At 42.1% G+C, this 15,664-nt stretch overlaps 1 protein-coding gene across 2 annotated transcripts; it reads right to left on the minus strand.

Moving 5' to 3' along the window:
• Positions 1 to 1,478: 1,478 nt before the first annotated feature.
• On the minus strand, positions 1,479 to 11,822 carry Rpp40 (ribonuclease P/MRP subunit p40). Of its 2 annotated transcripts, XM_021180690.2 has the most exons (8): positions 11,666 to 11,822; positions 9,896 to 10,040; positions 9,162 to 9,230; positions 7,500 to 7,595; positions 6,791 to 6,916; positions 4,256 to 4,454; positions 4,011 to 4,145; positions 1,479 to 1,698 (listed from the first exon to the last, which is right to left on the minus strand). In XM_021180690.2, exons 1-8 carry the CDS (start codon positions 11,786 to 11,788, stop codon positions 1,500 to 1,502), a joined length of 1,092 nt encoding a protein of 363 aa, XP_021036349.1. In that variant the 5' UTR covers positions 11,789 to 11,822; the 3' UTR covers positions 1,479 to 1,499. The 2 variants fall into 2 exon arrangements, with proteins under 2 accessions (XP_021036349.1, XP_021036350.1); XM_021180691.2 differs by lacking the exon at positions 4,011 to 4,145.
• Positions 11,823 to 15,664: the final 3,842 nt, after the last annotated feature.

A 15,664-nucleotide genomic window follows, 5' to 3' on the forward strand; every position in this document is an offset into this window, starting at 1 on the left:
AGAGAGAGAGAGAGAGAGAGAGAGAGAGAGAGAGAAGCTTATTGCTTCCAGGATCATGATGAACAAAACATGAAATTAAGGGAAGCTGCAAAAGGTAATGGATGTGGTTAAAAGACGTGGTGATCAATAGCTCTCCCAATATCATCCCACTGTGTTTCATACTTTTTTATAAGGTAGAAGGAGTAAACCCATAAGCCAGTAAGTTATTAAGTGTCATGTGCCGTACACACTTGTATGTACTGAACTTCACACCACTGGCAGCAAAGGAGCGTTTGTTCACACTACTGTCACATAAGCACGTGAGCAGTGTGTGCTCTAAGAGTCAAGATGGCTTTCATGCCAGCAAGGACCCAGCCTTAGCCTACTAGACATGCTGTGTGCTGAGAATTGCTTTGGAGTCCAGAAGACGGAGAGTGAGTCCCAGATGTCAGGCACTGTGATTCTGGAGCTACCTTTTTGGACTTTGGTTTTAAGTGTGGTTCTTCCCTTTTGCTGTAAGAAGGTATTTAACCTTGATTTTATAGGAAGTCATGGTTAAGGAAGTTTGGACTTTTTTTTTTAAATAGTTTTTTTTTTAAAAGATTTATTTATTATATGTAAGTACACTGTGGCTGTCTTCAGACACACCAGAAGAGGGCATCAGATCTTGTTACAGGTGGTTGTGAGCCACCATATGGTTGCTGGGATTTGAACTCATGACCTTCAGAAGAGCAGTCAGTGCTTTTACCTGTTGAGCCATCTCACCAGCCTGGAAGTTTGGACTTTTAAGAGACACTGAATTTTTACGTAATGGTTTCTTAAAAGACTATGTGACTTTTCAATTTGCACTGTATTTTATATCAACATGAGATCCTGGGGACACACAAAAATTATGATGGTTCATCTTGGTTATCTGCTGATACACTTGGGCAGAAGAAACCTCAGTGGCGGAACCACCTCCATCAATCTGGCTCATAACCATGTCTATGGGGTATTTTCTTGAATGCTAGTTGATGGAAGGTGGTCCAGCCAACAGCGGGCCGTATCAATCCTAAGCAGGTCCTGGGCTATATAAGAAAGTTAGGTGAGCAAGCCAAGTAGCATTCCTCCATGGTCTCTGCTTCAGTTCCTGTCTCTAGGTTCCTACCTCAACTGGACTGATGGACTGTAGTCTGTCCTGTCCTCACAGACGTTGCTTCTAGCCAACAGAAAACCCAATTAGAACAGTTCATCCGTGATTAGCACCTAGAAAACTCACCAAGTGCTCCAATCCTGCTGTTCCCAATCATTCTGGTTTACCCTACTCTGTAGTAAGCAACACTCTGCATTCAACTGAAAAACCAGCTCAGAGCTGATCGTAGGATAAGCAGTCAGTGCACAGGGGCCATGGTAGAGGAGGAAGCAAGCCAGAGCTGAGCTGGGAAGCTAATCACTGTAGCAAGTCTGGGTGACATATAACCCTTTATGATGAGGAAACATGACAATAAACAAGCAAGGTGTGACTCTAAACTTTGCATTTTTTATGGTGGGCAGTCATCATTTGCCCCAACAGCCATCTGAAGCCAATAGTCCTGATTATTGAAAACCACAAAATTGTACAAGTGCTCGCCTCCTTTATGGAAGCCATGTTCCTTCTCTCTCCAGGCAACGGGGCTGTCTGCAAAGCCTTGAACTGTCAAGGTGACCCATGGAGCCAACTTTGGTTCATCGAAGTAGTGACTGAAAAAGAAAGAAAAGAAAGAAAGAAAATTCTTATAAACAAGAGGTCAAGAACATCCACATTGTATCTACTGTTCTAATTAAGCTGAGGCTCTATTTTGATTTATAAAAACTAGGCTATGTGAATTAAATACTTAGTGCTACATTATGAGTTCCAAAAAGATTAACTAACATATTATTCAGAAGACAACTGCAGCTTACTCACTGCCTGGAAAATCACTTAAGACCAAGAGAACAACTTTCCCCCTGACCAAACAACATAATTGATTTCCCTTCTATTAAGGTGGGTTTTTGTTTGTTGGTTTTTAAATATGTGTGCCTGTGTGGAGTTCAGAAGAAAACTTGCAGGTCCTCTGTGAATCCTGGGAATCAAAGTTAGGTTGTGAGTTTTGGCTACAAGTATCTTTATCCACTGAGCTCTCTTGCTGGGCTCTCGTCCATGAAGAGTAATATTCTTGCTGAGTCAGGGATTTAGTGCTTAACACTTGCCTACCATGCTTAAGGCCTTGAGCTTGATTTCCAGCATGGAAGGAAAATATAAAAAAAAAAATGAAGAAGAAGAAGAGAGAGGAGGATAAGGAGGAAGAGGAGGAGGAAGAGATGGAGGAAGAAGGAGGAGGAGGAGGAAGAGGAGGAAGAGAAGGAGGAGGAGGAAGAGATGGAGGAGGAGGAAGAGATGGAGGAAGAAGAAGAAGGAGGAGGAGGAAGAGGAAGAGAAGGAGGAGGAAGAGGAGGAGGAGGAAGAGGAGGAGGAGGAAGAGAAGGAGGAAGAAGAGATGGAGGAGGAAGAAGAAGGAGAAGGAGGAAGAAGAGAAGGAAGAGGAGGAGGAGGAGGAGGTGGTCGTCATCAGCATCACCTAGGGACTCTGTATCTGTCTAGCTGTCTTAGAACTCATAATATAGCCCAGGCTGGCCCTGAACTCATTCACTCAAGTGCTGGGATTAAAGACATGTACCTGCCATTTGAACATTAGGTGACCGTGAAACACCATACTGCCAGGTGTCTGCAGACCAGAAGACAGTTTAGTTCAGGAAATACTTTGCCAAATTCTGGGGCTTTATTAAAATCAAAGAGGAGAAAGCGGAAATATTTTGTTCTTAGATGCTAATATGTTTTAGGCTTTCTTTTTCTGTTTTATAAAGTTAACCCAATATTTACATTTTCATATTGTGTGAATTNAACCATCTAAATATGTTTTTCTTTTGTTATTGAAAGGTACCAAAGGCTTTTTATGTTTTGTTTGGTTTGTTTGATTTTATTGTAGGGTTTGTTTTTTTCTAGAAATACCTTTTATATAGACTAGTCCCCAAGTGTCTGGGTCTACTTCAGTCTGTGTAATTGGTTTTTACCTCAGTTCATTTGTATTTGTCTCTCAAGGCATTGGTGAAATATCAGATTTTATATTCTGCTTTAAAGGGGAATAAATTCCAGAAAACATGCATTATAAAAAAAAAAAAAAAAAAAAAAAAGACATGTACCACCAAGCTGGCTCCTACCTAATTCTGAATGAAAGACTTTGTATGAAACAAACAAACAAAACCCAAAAAACAAAAAACAAAGCTGGGCAGTGGGGGCACACGCCTTTAATCCCAGCACTTGGGAGGCAGAAGCAGGCAGAATTCTGAGTTTGAGGCCAGCCTGTTCTACAGAGTGAATTCCAGGAGAGCCAAGGTTATACAGAGAAACCCTCTCTCAAAAAAACCAACAACAAACAAACAAACAAACAAACAAAAAAACCCAAAAGACTGTAGAAATCTTAAACTTAATGTAGATCATAATTTGCTCCACAGAATATTGAAGTGTTTTCAAGGAGTGTTAAACTTTTGCATAAAAACGGCTCAGAATAGAACCAGGAAAACGAGCAGCTTGGCTCAAGGAGACTCCTGAGGCTCTGCTGCCTTTCTTTCCACAAGGGTTAAGGACTTTCAAATCGCATCTTCTCTATCAGCAAGAATAATTATGACAGGCCCAGTAGTTAAATGCTCATACTTCCAGAGGACCCATTTGCTTCCAAGTTTGCACCTACATGGGTAGACTCACAGGTGCTGATTAACTCCAGCCCAGGGAGTCTGAAGCCCTCTTTGGGCCTCCAGTGGCACACACACACACACGGACATAAATAAAATAAATCTTAAAAACTGTAAGATTTTGTTGTTGCTGTTCATTGTTGTTTTGCTGTTTCTTTGAGCTAAGCAACGGAAAAAGGCATAAATGTGAGGGGCCCTGCTCTGTACCGACCACACTAACAGTAGTCCCTAACGCCCCGATGTAGCACCAGTAAGTGAGAAACGCATCCAAGAAGAGTTCTCACCACAGCTGTTCCAGAAGGACATGTATCTTCTCTGGCAATATGAAACCTGTGATTGTACACAGAAAAGCTTGGGCTACCACGGCGCTTGGCTGGGGACAGCAGTAGGTTGATATGAAGTTATAAGGCTCATTATTTCTTCCATAAAAAAGGAAAAGAAAAAGTATTTACAACCACCACATAACCTCATCCAAAGTGTCAAACTCATAGTGAACACAAGCGATGAACTCCAGAGTTCAGATACCCACAGGTCCGCACTGCAGAAGACAGCACCAAGCCAGTCAAAGAACTCCAGGGCACTGCAGGCCTCCTCCGGCTCTCCTGCAAGGCCGCTGCTCCGCAGCACTGGGCACTGCAGCTCTCTCACTGTGCTCAATGCCACTTTGGGCTGATGCTCCTGAATGTGGTATTTGGAAAAGTACGCCATCATTGTTGATTCTTCTGTACCTTAAAACACATCAAACAAGACCGAGTCAACATTGTTACAGCTTGTCTTGATCCAACTCCATTCCCCTTTCTTTTTTGGACCTGTTTTTTTGACACAGGCTCTCAGTATATAGCTGGCCTTGAACGCCTGATCCTCCAACCTGCCTCCCTTCCCTTTATAAAGGCATGTATCACTATGCCCAACATCTTTCCCATTTCCTTTTGGGTTATGATGAACAGTAAGGTTAAAGGTAAAAGGTTAAAAGGTAAAACGGAAGCCAAGCAGAGCTGTATCCTAATTCCAGTCACTTGAAGTTGTATTCCACGGCTTATGCTAAAGCACCTCCAACCCTTTCACCTTTCCTGGAAATTCCATGTTGCCCCCGTTTCAGGCTCATATTCGTTTTACTTGCTTTAACAAGAAAATCTGAACTTCGTATATAAACCCCAAAGTATCCCTTATATAGGGATGTTAGTGAAGTCTATAGAAAGCAGTTGATTTGTACAATCTAATAGGAAACACTAGAGGCACTGAATGATAGCAGAATCTCATGCTCATCCCTTTGGAAAATCCACTTTATCTTTTCAAAGAAGTTTGTGCAACCAACAGCCTTGGAAGACAGAAATAGACCCCCCCCCCACACACACACACATACACCCTCAGAGCATAGGACGGGCTGGCTTATTGTTTAGTAACAGAAATAATGATCCGCCCACCATCTGTGGGCCGAGCAGGAAGGCTTACTCCCACTATAAAAGGACTGGGTTTCTAGGGTTCTACCCTCCTGTTCTGTTATATAACCCATGGTACATGCACCAACTCTATGACACTCTATGCCAACTGAGATTTGGTGACCTTATTCGAATGCTGATTCTCCTATTTGTTACTTGATTCTAGGTGTCAGATTGGCTTAGTCGTAAAGTTCATTTCTAGGTGTGTCTGTGAGGATGTTTCCAAAGAAGACTGGCATGTGAGTTCATGGACCGAGTAGGGAAGTCCCACTCTTAGGGTGGGTGGACATGTGGGTCATTCCAAGTGGGGCCCAGAGAGAACAAGAAGGCCGAGTGGGGGTAAAATCACTCTGTCTCCTGGAGCTGAGCTGCCTGGCTTCTCCTGCTCCTGGGTACCAGGCTCCAGGTTCTTAGGCCTTTGAGTCCTGAGAGGAACAATATCAGCTTGCCAGCAGGGCTTCCTGACTTGTCAACAGCTACCACTGTGAGGAATCAAATCCTTTATTTTTTTGAGCCAGGACTTCACCCATGACACCTGTGGCTGACTTTGATGGCTTGTAGAGAGTGTAAAATCTCAGGGACACCCTTAGTTTCTCTAATTAGTAGGCTAGGAATAAAAAGCTACAAAAGGGCTGGAGAGATGGCTCACTGGTTAAAGAGTACTGGACTGCTCTTCCAGAGGTCCTGAGTTCAATTCCCAGAAACCATATGGTGGCTCACAACCATCTGTAGTGAGATCTGATGCCCTCTACTGGTGAGTCTGAAGACAGTGACAGTGTACTCACATACATTAAAAAAAAAAAATTAAAAAAAAAAAAAAAAAAAAAAAAAAACCACTGCATGAACAGTCCTTGGAGAAGTTGCAGAAACATCAGAAAACATCTTCCCCTCTTGCATACGTGCTGTACGTGGGAGGAGGAGAGGCATCGAGCATTATAACGTCTGGACAGAGAGAAGCCCTCTGGGGCTGAGTGTTGAGGAACTTCCCAGGAGGAGATAGATGTAGAGTTCCAAAATGTGCTTTGTTCCCCTCTCCTCCACAGGACACACCAAACCACCGTAACTCCCAATGGTCTGATTCATTACAGTCTTGTAATGGGCCAAAGAGATACTTCTAAAAGGAGCAATACACGTGGAAGTTGTAAGCAAATTAATATACTTGATGAACCTATAAGCTGGCACTAAATTTAGTATTATAATCAATTAAAAGTCATAACAAATGCTATCTGACATTTAACAGTCTTCCTGGGTTACTATCCTGTAATAATGATAAAGATCACACACATATAATTATAATTGATGCTGATTTAAAAGTATTCTAGCAAAGGCTTTTTAATGTAAGCAGAGAGGAAGAAGAGGTAGATTACACGTTAGCTATTCTGAAACCACTGTGAAGCTTTCTAGATCTGCAGGAAAACCCAAGAAAATTGGGGCAGATTGCTTTAAAACTTACCCTGAGCTGAGGCGCTGAGGACATCTGGAAAGCTAGAGCAGCTCTGTCACAATACCCACACGCCTACGTAAGCAATATCCTCCCTACCACAGCAGTATATCACCACTCAATCCTCCATTATGCCCAACAGATCCCCAAATCACTGTATCATTATATAATTCACACTTCATACCTGTATGATGCCAAGCCAAAAGAAAATCAAACTTCAAAGGCTTCTTCTCTTTGAAGGACCAAGATATTCTTCTATACTTCTTAGAATCCAGGTTAAGGGATAAATCCATTAGGTCAATGGAAATGACTTAATAAGAGAGAGGAATACTTGTTTCATTCGAATTATACAGAGCTTACACTGTAGAAAAATGTCTAACGTTTTGCTAAGTTTGTAAGTTGTACAGATTATTGTGTTCATCAAAAACATAGCCCTCGGAGGGCTATTTCTAGTGTTGAGAGCTGCTAACTATAGTTGGTTTAAATACTTTAAGCCCTTCTAGATCAAAGATCAATGAACCTGTGTCTGTGCTAGCCTTAGTTATTGATGTCCACACCAGAGAGTTTCCTCAAAACCAACTCTTCACTTGTGAATTTCCACTGGTAATCACAAAGAAACTGTGTACGAAGCACATCAAGTTGTTCCTCTTCACTGCATCCAAGGGGTAGTCCAGTTCTCCAGCCCTTATAAAATGTGGTGTACAGTCAAAGAGGAACAATTTAACAGCACCAACTAATCTAATCCCCCAGGAAGTGCAACCAATAGCTCCTTGAGTCAGGATTTCAAAGACAAGAACCATATTTTTCCGATTAGAGATCAGAGGTAAGGCATTCACATTTTATTACAAGAAAACTGACTTTCTAGGCTCCAGTGGAACGCATGTAATACTTACCAAACTTCATACTTTTTCTGCCAGAATACCGAGACGGATGACCTTGAAGTCCGGTTTCTTCGTAAGTATCTTTATCCAGTGATAAAATTAATTTCCCTACAAATCAAACAATAGTTCTTCTAATAGAGATGTTAAAATATGGCTGGTGTTCTCTAAGAAAGCTAGACATCTGAGCAGTGAAATGTTGGGATAAGAATACACTAAGAACTTGTCTATAGCACACTGATATTATCTAGCAATGTACCCAACTGGTCTGGAACTTTGCTCTGTAGTTGAGGCTGGGCTCAAACTGGTGGCAATTATCCTGCTTCAACCTTCCAAATACCAGGATTGCAGGTGTGAGCCACCAGGCTTGTGGTATTATCTACCATATATACATATATACATATTACAATAGCAAAACTAGAAACAATTAAATTTGTATGAAGGAAGGAATGATCAAACTGTGGTCTGTATAACTTCAAATACTGTCTTTAAATTTTAATTTAGTTTAGTTTAATATGTATTTGTATGCCTGCTTGTAAGTACACCAAGGAGCCTGTGAATGTCAGAAGAGGATGTCGGATCTCCTAGAACTTGAGTTGTGAGCTGCCATGTGGCTGCTGGGAACTGAATCTGGATCCTCAGCAATGACAGGAATCACTCTTAGCTGCTGAGCCATCTCTCCAGCCCTTACTTCAAATATCATCAAAACATTTAAAAGCTCTATGTTAAAGCCAGGCAGAGATGTGCTGGTTCATGTGTGTAATCCTTGCACTTGGAGAGCTGAAACAGGAGAAATGAAAATCTGAGGACACCCTGGTCTACGTGGCAAGATCCTATCTTAAAACAAAACAAAAAGTTCTAAGTCACAACCATCTGCACTGAAGCAGGAACATGTCTGTTATACCCCTTGGAAAATAAGACTACTGAGAAACAATGTCATATAACCAATGTGATGCTTACTGGTGCTGGTGATACATGCCTTTAATTCAAGCACTCATGAGGCAGAGGCAGGTGAATCTTTTAGTTTAAGGCCAGGTTGGTCTACAGAGTGAGTTCTAGGACAGCCAAGGTTACATAGAGATACCTTGTCTCCAAAACAAAAACAAAACAAAAAAATGTATGCTTATAAATTCTTGAAGGATAAACATCAAATGGTTCCATCTAAGAAGGAGCACAAAGACAGGCTTCACTTTACTGTTTAGAGCTGTATGACTTGACTTTTAAAAAATTATTATTTGCCGGGCATGGTGGCGCAAGCCTTTAATCCCAGCACTTGCGAGGCAGAGGCAGGCGGATTTCTGAGTTCGAGGCCAGCCTGGTCTATAAAGTGAGTTCCAGGACAGCCTGGGCTATACAGAAAAACCCTGTCACGAAAAAAAAACAACAAAAAAAATTATTATTTTATTATTTGTATGTATATGGGTGTTTTATCCTCATGTTATGTCTGTGCACATGGATGTGTCTGGTGCCTATGGAGGTCAGAACAGGGCACTGGACTCACTGGAACTGGAGTTACAGATAGTTGTAAGCTACCAAGTGGGACTGAACTTTGGTCTTCTGGAAGAGCAGTCAGTGCTCTTAACGGCTGAGCCATTTCTCTAGCCTACTTATTATTTTTTTTAAGCAGTGCTATTTCTTTTCTAATAAAGAAAGGAAGAAAAAAAAAAGTGCTGTCACCATTTGGTAGGAGAGCAACAGTATTATCCTCATCAATACTTGTATTGTATGTTAATGCAGAGAATGAACCTGTAAGGAAAAAACATCAAGAAAAGTAATTAAGTAATTAACGTAGCACAAGATTTGTTTATGAATGGTTTTCACATGACAACGAATCTTCCAGGTAGGTAACAGTCAGCATCCACTACAGCTCTAACTCATTCAATAAACCCACTACACCGCAGAGATACACTGGAACATACACATGCAAGACTCCGGCTAGACACCCCACGACTCAGGCCACATTCAGGGGCTTTTTGTGTAAGTTTCCTATGGACAGGTTGAGAATCGGCTCAGAACAGAACCTGTAATCTTGGGGATCCTAACCGAAAGGTGCACATTAAAGAGGCAAGAGGACAACACACTGATGCAAAGATCAAAGTTAATATTCAGAAACTATTTGAGCAAGTTAATATTCAAAAGCTACTTAACCTTCATCTGAAGGGATTCCACCCACTTCACTGAGTTATTGCAAGGGCTAATTAAATTTGGTAAGATATTTAGCTGTCTCCTAAAGAGGACACAGGAAGGAAAACGACAATACTGCCGGGTGGAGAAGTGATACACGCAGCTGATCGCATGATCTAACCTCCATGGGCCCTTTTAAAGACAAGGGAAGGACCCCAATATTTTGCTGAGATCTTCCGATAGCTCTTCATCTTGTCTTGTTCATATGAGACAGTGTTTCTTCTTACCTTTCTTTACAAACCTGTTGATGAATTCGTCTGTAATTAATTCATGAAGAGGTAAGTTCTTCACAGAGTAATAGGGTCCAATGTCCATGACCAGGCTTTTTAGCTCTTTTGATAGCAGCCCACATTCAGGAATAAGAAATGAAACCTATTAGAATGTAGAAGAACAAACGAAGATGAAGTTATATTTTATGAAGATTAACACCCTGCTTTTGGAAATGGAATGTCAAGGGTGCTAGTTACTTCTTCACAGGTTTTACTTGGACATAGAAGGGACATGCAAACATGGGTAACGTGATGGTTTGAAGATGCTTGGTCCAGGGAATGCTATTAGGAGGCATGGCCTTGTAGGTGTGACTTTGTTGGAGGAAGTATGTCACTGTGGGCGTGGGCTTTGAGACCTCATCCTAGCTCCCTGGAAGCCTGTCTTCTTCTAGTGTCCTTCAGATGAAGATGTAGAACTCTCAGCTCCTCCTACACCATGCCTGCCTGGACGCTGCCATGCTCCCACCTTGTTGTCCTTATAAGAGTTGCCCTGTTCACTCTTGGAGTGTCTATTCACAGCAGTAAAACCCTTAGTAAAACAGACACAGACACAGACACACACAGAGCCGCCACCAGGGTTTCTCCATATAGCCCTGGTTGTCCTGGAACTTGCTGTTTACCAGGTTAGCCTTGAACTCAGAGATTCACCCACCTCTGCCTGGGTTTAAAGGTGTGCATCACCATCAACCTACTAGGCAACAATTCTTTTAATCTATTAATCGCAGGTAAACAGATATCTGACTACTCAAGTTTTTCATTTCTGCATTTCAATGTGAGGCACGACACTAAGCAGAAATATTGCAATGGAAGTCTTACTTGAATCTTATCTTTGCATACAAGCAATATATGTTATGTCTTTCACACTTTATATTCAAGGAAATAGAGTATATATAATTCAACATGCCTTGATTTGCTTACTCTGGAGTCATGAAATCAAAGGAACTCCTCCTGGGACTTAGGGACATTTAATTAGTAAGAAGCTACATAGAAGCAAAAGTGCTCCTCGAAGCTTCCATTTCCAAGACAAACCTAGGTGAGACCAGTTGAGATAAGCGATACATCCCTGACCGCAGGGATGGACTTTCAACCGAAGAGATGCAAAATCCGCGCGAATTTCAAATGATCCCCAAGTGAACATCTAAAGTCCGTCTCGCAAAGCCCCAACAACCAGCCTTGAGGGACAAGGACGCCAGCTAATCTATCTGAGAAATCTATCAGGCCAATATTTACGATGTAAAATGCTTAAACCCTTATCATCGTAAGGTAAATTTTTTTGGAGTTCCTTAGTTGTCAAACCGCGTGATGCTTTGGAAAGAGTCACAAGCTGATCCACAGAGATCTGTCCAAACTTAGGGTGTAATTCGGCTACATGTTGTACAGGTCACACTCCGACCGTGCAGGTTACATTCCTAACTCCTCCATCGCCTGCTCGACCCAACACCGAGAGGATTTAATCCTGAACACCGCAGTAACCACGGCAAACTCACAAAAACTCTGCTGTTCCTCATAGGACCGAGTACCGCCCTGTGTCTGGCGCATGCTGGGAATTGTAGTCCTACACAGCGCCAAGAAAAGCAGTCAAGAAACTTGAAGAGACTATAGTTCCCAGCATGCCCGAGGACGATCTCCGCCCACCCTCGCAAGCCGAGGAGGTCTGGCCGGGTGAAGCCCGGCGTGGTTCTACCTTAAAGCTCTCCAGCCTAAGAGGGCCGGGTGGACCTGACTCACCCTGTAATTATGATAGTGCGTCTCCACGAGATGCTTATGACGAGACTTATCGTGGCCGAAGTTAGATTTCTCACAGACCAGTAAGTGCCGAGGCGCCTCTTGCAGCCTGCGAAGCGTAGCCATGTTAAGCAGGAGTCCAGGCGAGCATCACCTCTCGGCCCTCCTCCGGCCCGCCCCTCGGCCCTCCTCCGGCCCGCCCCTCGGCCCGCCTCCGGCCCGCCCCTCGGCCCGCCCCTCACCCCACCATTCGCCCCTTTCTGAGTACACCCCTCCCTCCACCACGCCCTAACCCTGCTTTCTTTCCCTGTCTGTCAGTTCCTGCAGGCACTGGGTCTGAAGGTTCTCAAGAACCTGGCACATCCATTCTATCCCACAGTTTCTCCGTGGAGGAACAGTGCATATACATGGGCAGGACTCAGAGAAGGCCTGCACCCTGTCACCTTATAAAAAGGAGGAAGATAGGACAGAGGAAAAGCCTAGTAGAGTCAGGAAATTCATCTGCTTCGCAGCACTGTTTTTCCTGACTCCTCACGTGGTCTCGTTCCTAATGCTCACCCACCCGCAGGCCCCTAAGTTCCCACTGATCCCTCCCAAAAAGTATAGGAAATTACAGAGGAATATAATATGGCATTTCTGCATTTTTACTTCCAACAGGACTTCTTTGCTTTGTTTTTAATTATTTAATGTATTCTTTTCATTTCCAACATTGCTGTCTTCAGACACACCAGAAGAGGGCATTGGATCCTATTACGGATGGTTGTGAGCTACCATGTGGTTGCTGAGAATTGAACTCAGGACCTCTGGAAGAACAGTCAGTGCTCTTAACCAATGATCCATTTCTCCAGCCCCCATAGCTAATTCTTAAAAGCCATATTGTTGATTTTTCTCATCTATTTTACTCTCTGTGTGTGCACACACACACACGTGCGCACGTGCATGTGTGTGCGCAGCAGACTTTCCAGGTCCTTCCTTAGGGTCCAAGATTGAATTAATCTTTTTGTTTGAATCTTTTTTGAGGTCTTAAAGTATTTTTACTAGTAAACTTCTGAAATCACCCAGAATTTTACCTATTTCAGTATCTTTGAATCCAGGTGTTAAGTTATTTTGTTTTGAGACAGGGTCTCATTATATATCCTGGCTGGCCTGGGACTCAATATATAGACCAGGCTAGTCAAACTCAAAGAGATCTACCTGCCTCTGCCTCCTGAGTGCTGGGATTTAAGATGTACACCACCACTCCAGGATAATTGATTTTGTTTTTGGAGGACTCCTGTTGCCATATTTTTCATTCATGCTTTTGTTTCTGTGTGTGTGGTGTTGATTGACCTCTGTTGATTTGGAGATGTCTTTCGCTGTTGTTCTTACTGAGCACCCTATACTCCAAGACTCAGTCCCCAGTGTTACTCATAAAGGAGACAACACATTGCTGAGACAGTAACAAAATGGCAGATATAGAAATACACCCAAAGTTACTGAGGCTCAGCAATATATTACTAATAACCACGAAACAGAAATGTACAATACTAATGTAGAATATGCTAGGAATGTAACGATTATGTAGGGTAATTGCGAAAATAGCAAGAAAATGAAAGCAAGCCTAAGTGAAAGAAAGAAGCAGGATGGGAAAGTGTGTCATGGATGGAGACATGAAAAGAGAAAGGGTTTAGTGGGGGGGGGACTAAAAAGAGGGGGAAATCTCAATAATAGAAAACCTTAAGTAATGAATTATATAAATATAAGAGAAGTAAAAGATAAGAACATCCAATTTTTTTAAAAGGGAAAAGAGGAAAAATGCTGAATAATAGAGAATGTACATAATGTAAGATAAACATCTGTATGAGGTGTGAAATGTATAAAAATGTATGAGAGGGAATAAAATGTGTTTAGGGAATGCAACAAAGGGGAAGCAGTAAGAGTGTGCTAAGAAGAAAAGAGGGAAGAGGGGTAGAAAGAAAGGGAGAAAGGAAAGTGATGAGATGTTGAAGCATCTCATGGGTTACTCGGCATAGGTTGGGAGAGGGTATCATTGAACTTGCAGACTCCTGTCTTGAGCCTGTATTGAGCAAGTGTTATGTGTCCTCCAGAGCTGTCTTGTCTTTATTAACTTCACCATGTTCATCAGGGGCCTCTGCTGACCACACTTAGCTTTTCAGTCTCTGCTTCAAGTTCTCCTGAGATTTCCCAGATCATATTTCCCATGGTGCTAATGTTCTAGCTGAGGGTTGGGAATGAAGAAAGAAACCAGAGTGTGAGCAGAGAGCTTGTCTTGTAGTTTTCAATCTCTCTTAAGTATTGATCACCTGCTGGAGAGATTTTGCTGTGGACATTGGGTCATCGGTTGCAGCTTCAGAGTTCTTAGACTCTATGGCTGAAGAATGGTTATTCAAAGACACTGACATTTTGACAAAAAAAATTTACACAAATAGACATTGTGGAAATGAAAAGAGTAAAGAATCAAAGTGTAAAGTGTAACCCATAGACCGGAGTAAGCAGAGCAAAGGGTGTGACGAGGCTGAGGAAACCATAATCCAATTATCAATAAAGAAAATATTGAAAAGGACCATAATATTCAAGAACTCTGGGTAATGATCAAGAGACCAAAGTTAAGAATCTATGAGACAGAAAGGAGCTGAGATCAAAACTAAAGGCATAGAGAATCTATTCAATGAAATTATAGCAGGAAAAAAAACCCCAAATTTAGAGAAAGAAATGGACATCCAAACACAAGAGACATTTACAACCTCAAGTAGACAAGGCTAGGCCCTTTCCATGACATAATGAGGATGTAAAAAATATAAGGCAAAGAAATAATATTCAAAGCTATATGGGAAAAAAAAAACACTAACTCAGCTACAAAGGGGAACACAGAAGAATAACATATCTTTCATTCTTCAACCCTAAAAGCCAACAAGGCATGGAACAATATATAACAAGACCTGAGAATAAATAACTGCCAGCCAAGCTTGCTATATGCAGCACAGTTGTCTTTTACAATCAGTGGTGAAGCCAATGATATTGTTCAGTTGGCAAACTTCTTGTGTAGCATATACAGATCCCTGGGTTCTGCCCCCAGAACCACATAAGCCAGGCATGGTGGCAAATGCCTCTGATTCCAGCAATTGGAAGGTAAGGGCAGGAGGATCAGGGGTTCAAGATCACCCTTGGCTATGTAGCAACTTGAAATCAGCAAGAGCTACATAAGACTCCATATCAAAAAATTAATTTCATCAAATTAACTTAATCATTGAGGAAAACCAGGTAGTGATGGTCTCTGGAGAACAGAGGCAGGTGGATCTCTGAGTTTGAGGCCAGCCTAGTTTACATAGATCAAGTTTCAAGACGGACAGGGCTATGCAGAGAAATCCTGTCTTGAAAAACCAAACTAAACCAACAAAATAAAATCATTGATGAAATGGAGACATTTCAAGACAAGTAAAAACAAAGACAGGTGATGACCACCAAGGTGTCACTTGCAGAAGATGTGTAAAGGAATAATGCACATGGGGGGGGGGGTGTGACAGTCTTAGTCATGAGAATGTAGAAAAAATAAACCATGAGAGGAATGTTTGAGTAAAGGAGAATTAGGAAGGAATCCATCATGCGAGCCAGCAATCCCTTCATGCTGATGTGGGGAGAGCACAAGCAGTAATCCAAAAAAACCAAACCAAAACAAACAAAACAAAAACCCAAAACAACAACAACAAATAAAAACAAAAAACCAACAATCAACAACAACAACAAAATCAACCAGCAAAACTAGAGGTCGCTGCATGCAGGGAGCAGAACCAGTTCAAGAGACTTTGGACTTTTGAACAGTGTTGAGATTGGTACAGTCTATGAGGACTTTTGAGGTGGGGCTCAGTACATTTTATACCATGAGCCTATGGGACCAGGAGCAGAATGTGTGTTTGAAAGAGAAATGCCAGAGACTGCTCTGGTTGGGGAGGCAGAAATCCGGCCTACTTAGAGCCACAAGCCTCTTCCGGTCAGAAAAGCACC

Source organism: Mus caroli, chromosome 13, assembly GCF_900094665.2.
Source record: "Mus caroli chromosome 13, CAROLI_EIJ_v1.1, whole genome shotgun sequence".
Lineage (NCBI taxonomy): Eukaryota > Metazoa > Chordata > Mammalia > Rodentia > Muridae > Mus > Mus caroli.

Excerpts from the sequence above, each read along its gene's own strand:
- Rpp40 (XM_021180690.2), bottom strand. The coding sequence starts at position 11,788 with ATGGCTACGCTTCGCAGGCTGCAAGAGGCGCCTCGGCACTTACTGGTC. Across the intron at positions 9,231-9,895 it reads CAACAGGTTTGTAAAGAAAG|GTTCATTCTCTGCATTAACA; the intron begins GTAAGAAGAAAC and ends TTTTCCTTACAG. Across the intron at positions 1,699-4,010 it reads GTCCTTCTGGAACAGCTGTG|TCACTACTTCGATGAACCAA; the intron begins GTGAGAACTCTT and ends TTTCTTTTTCAG.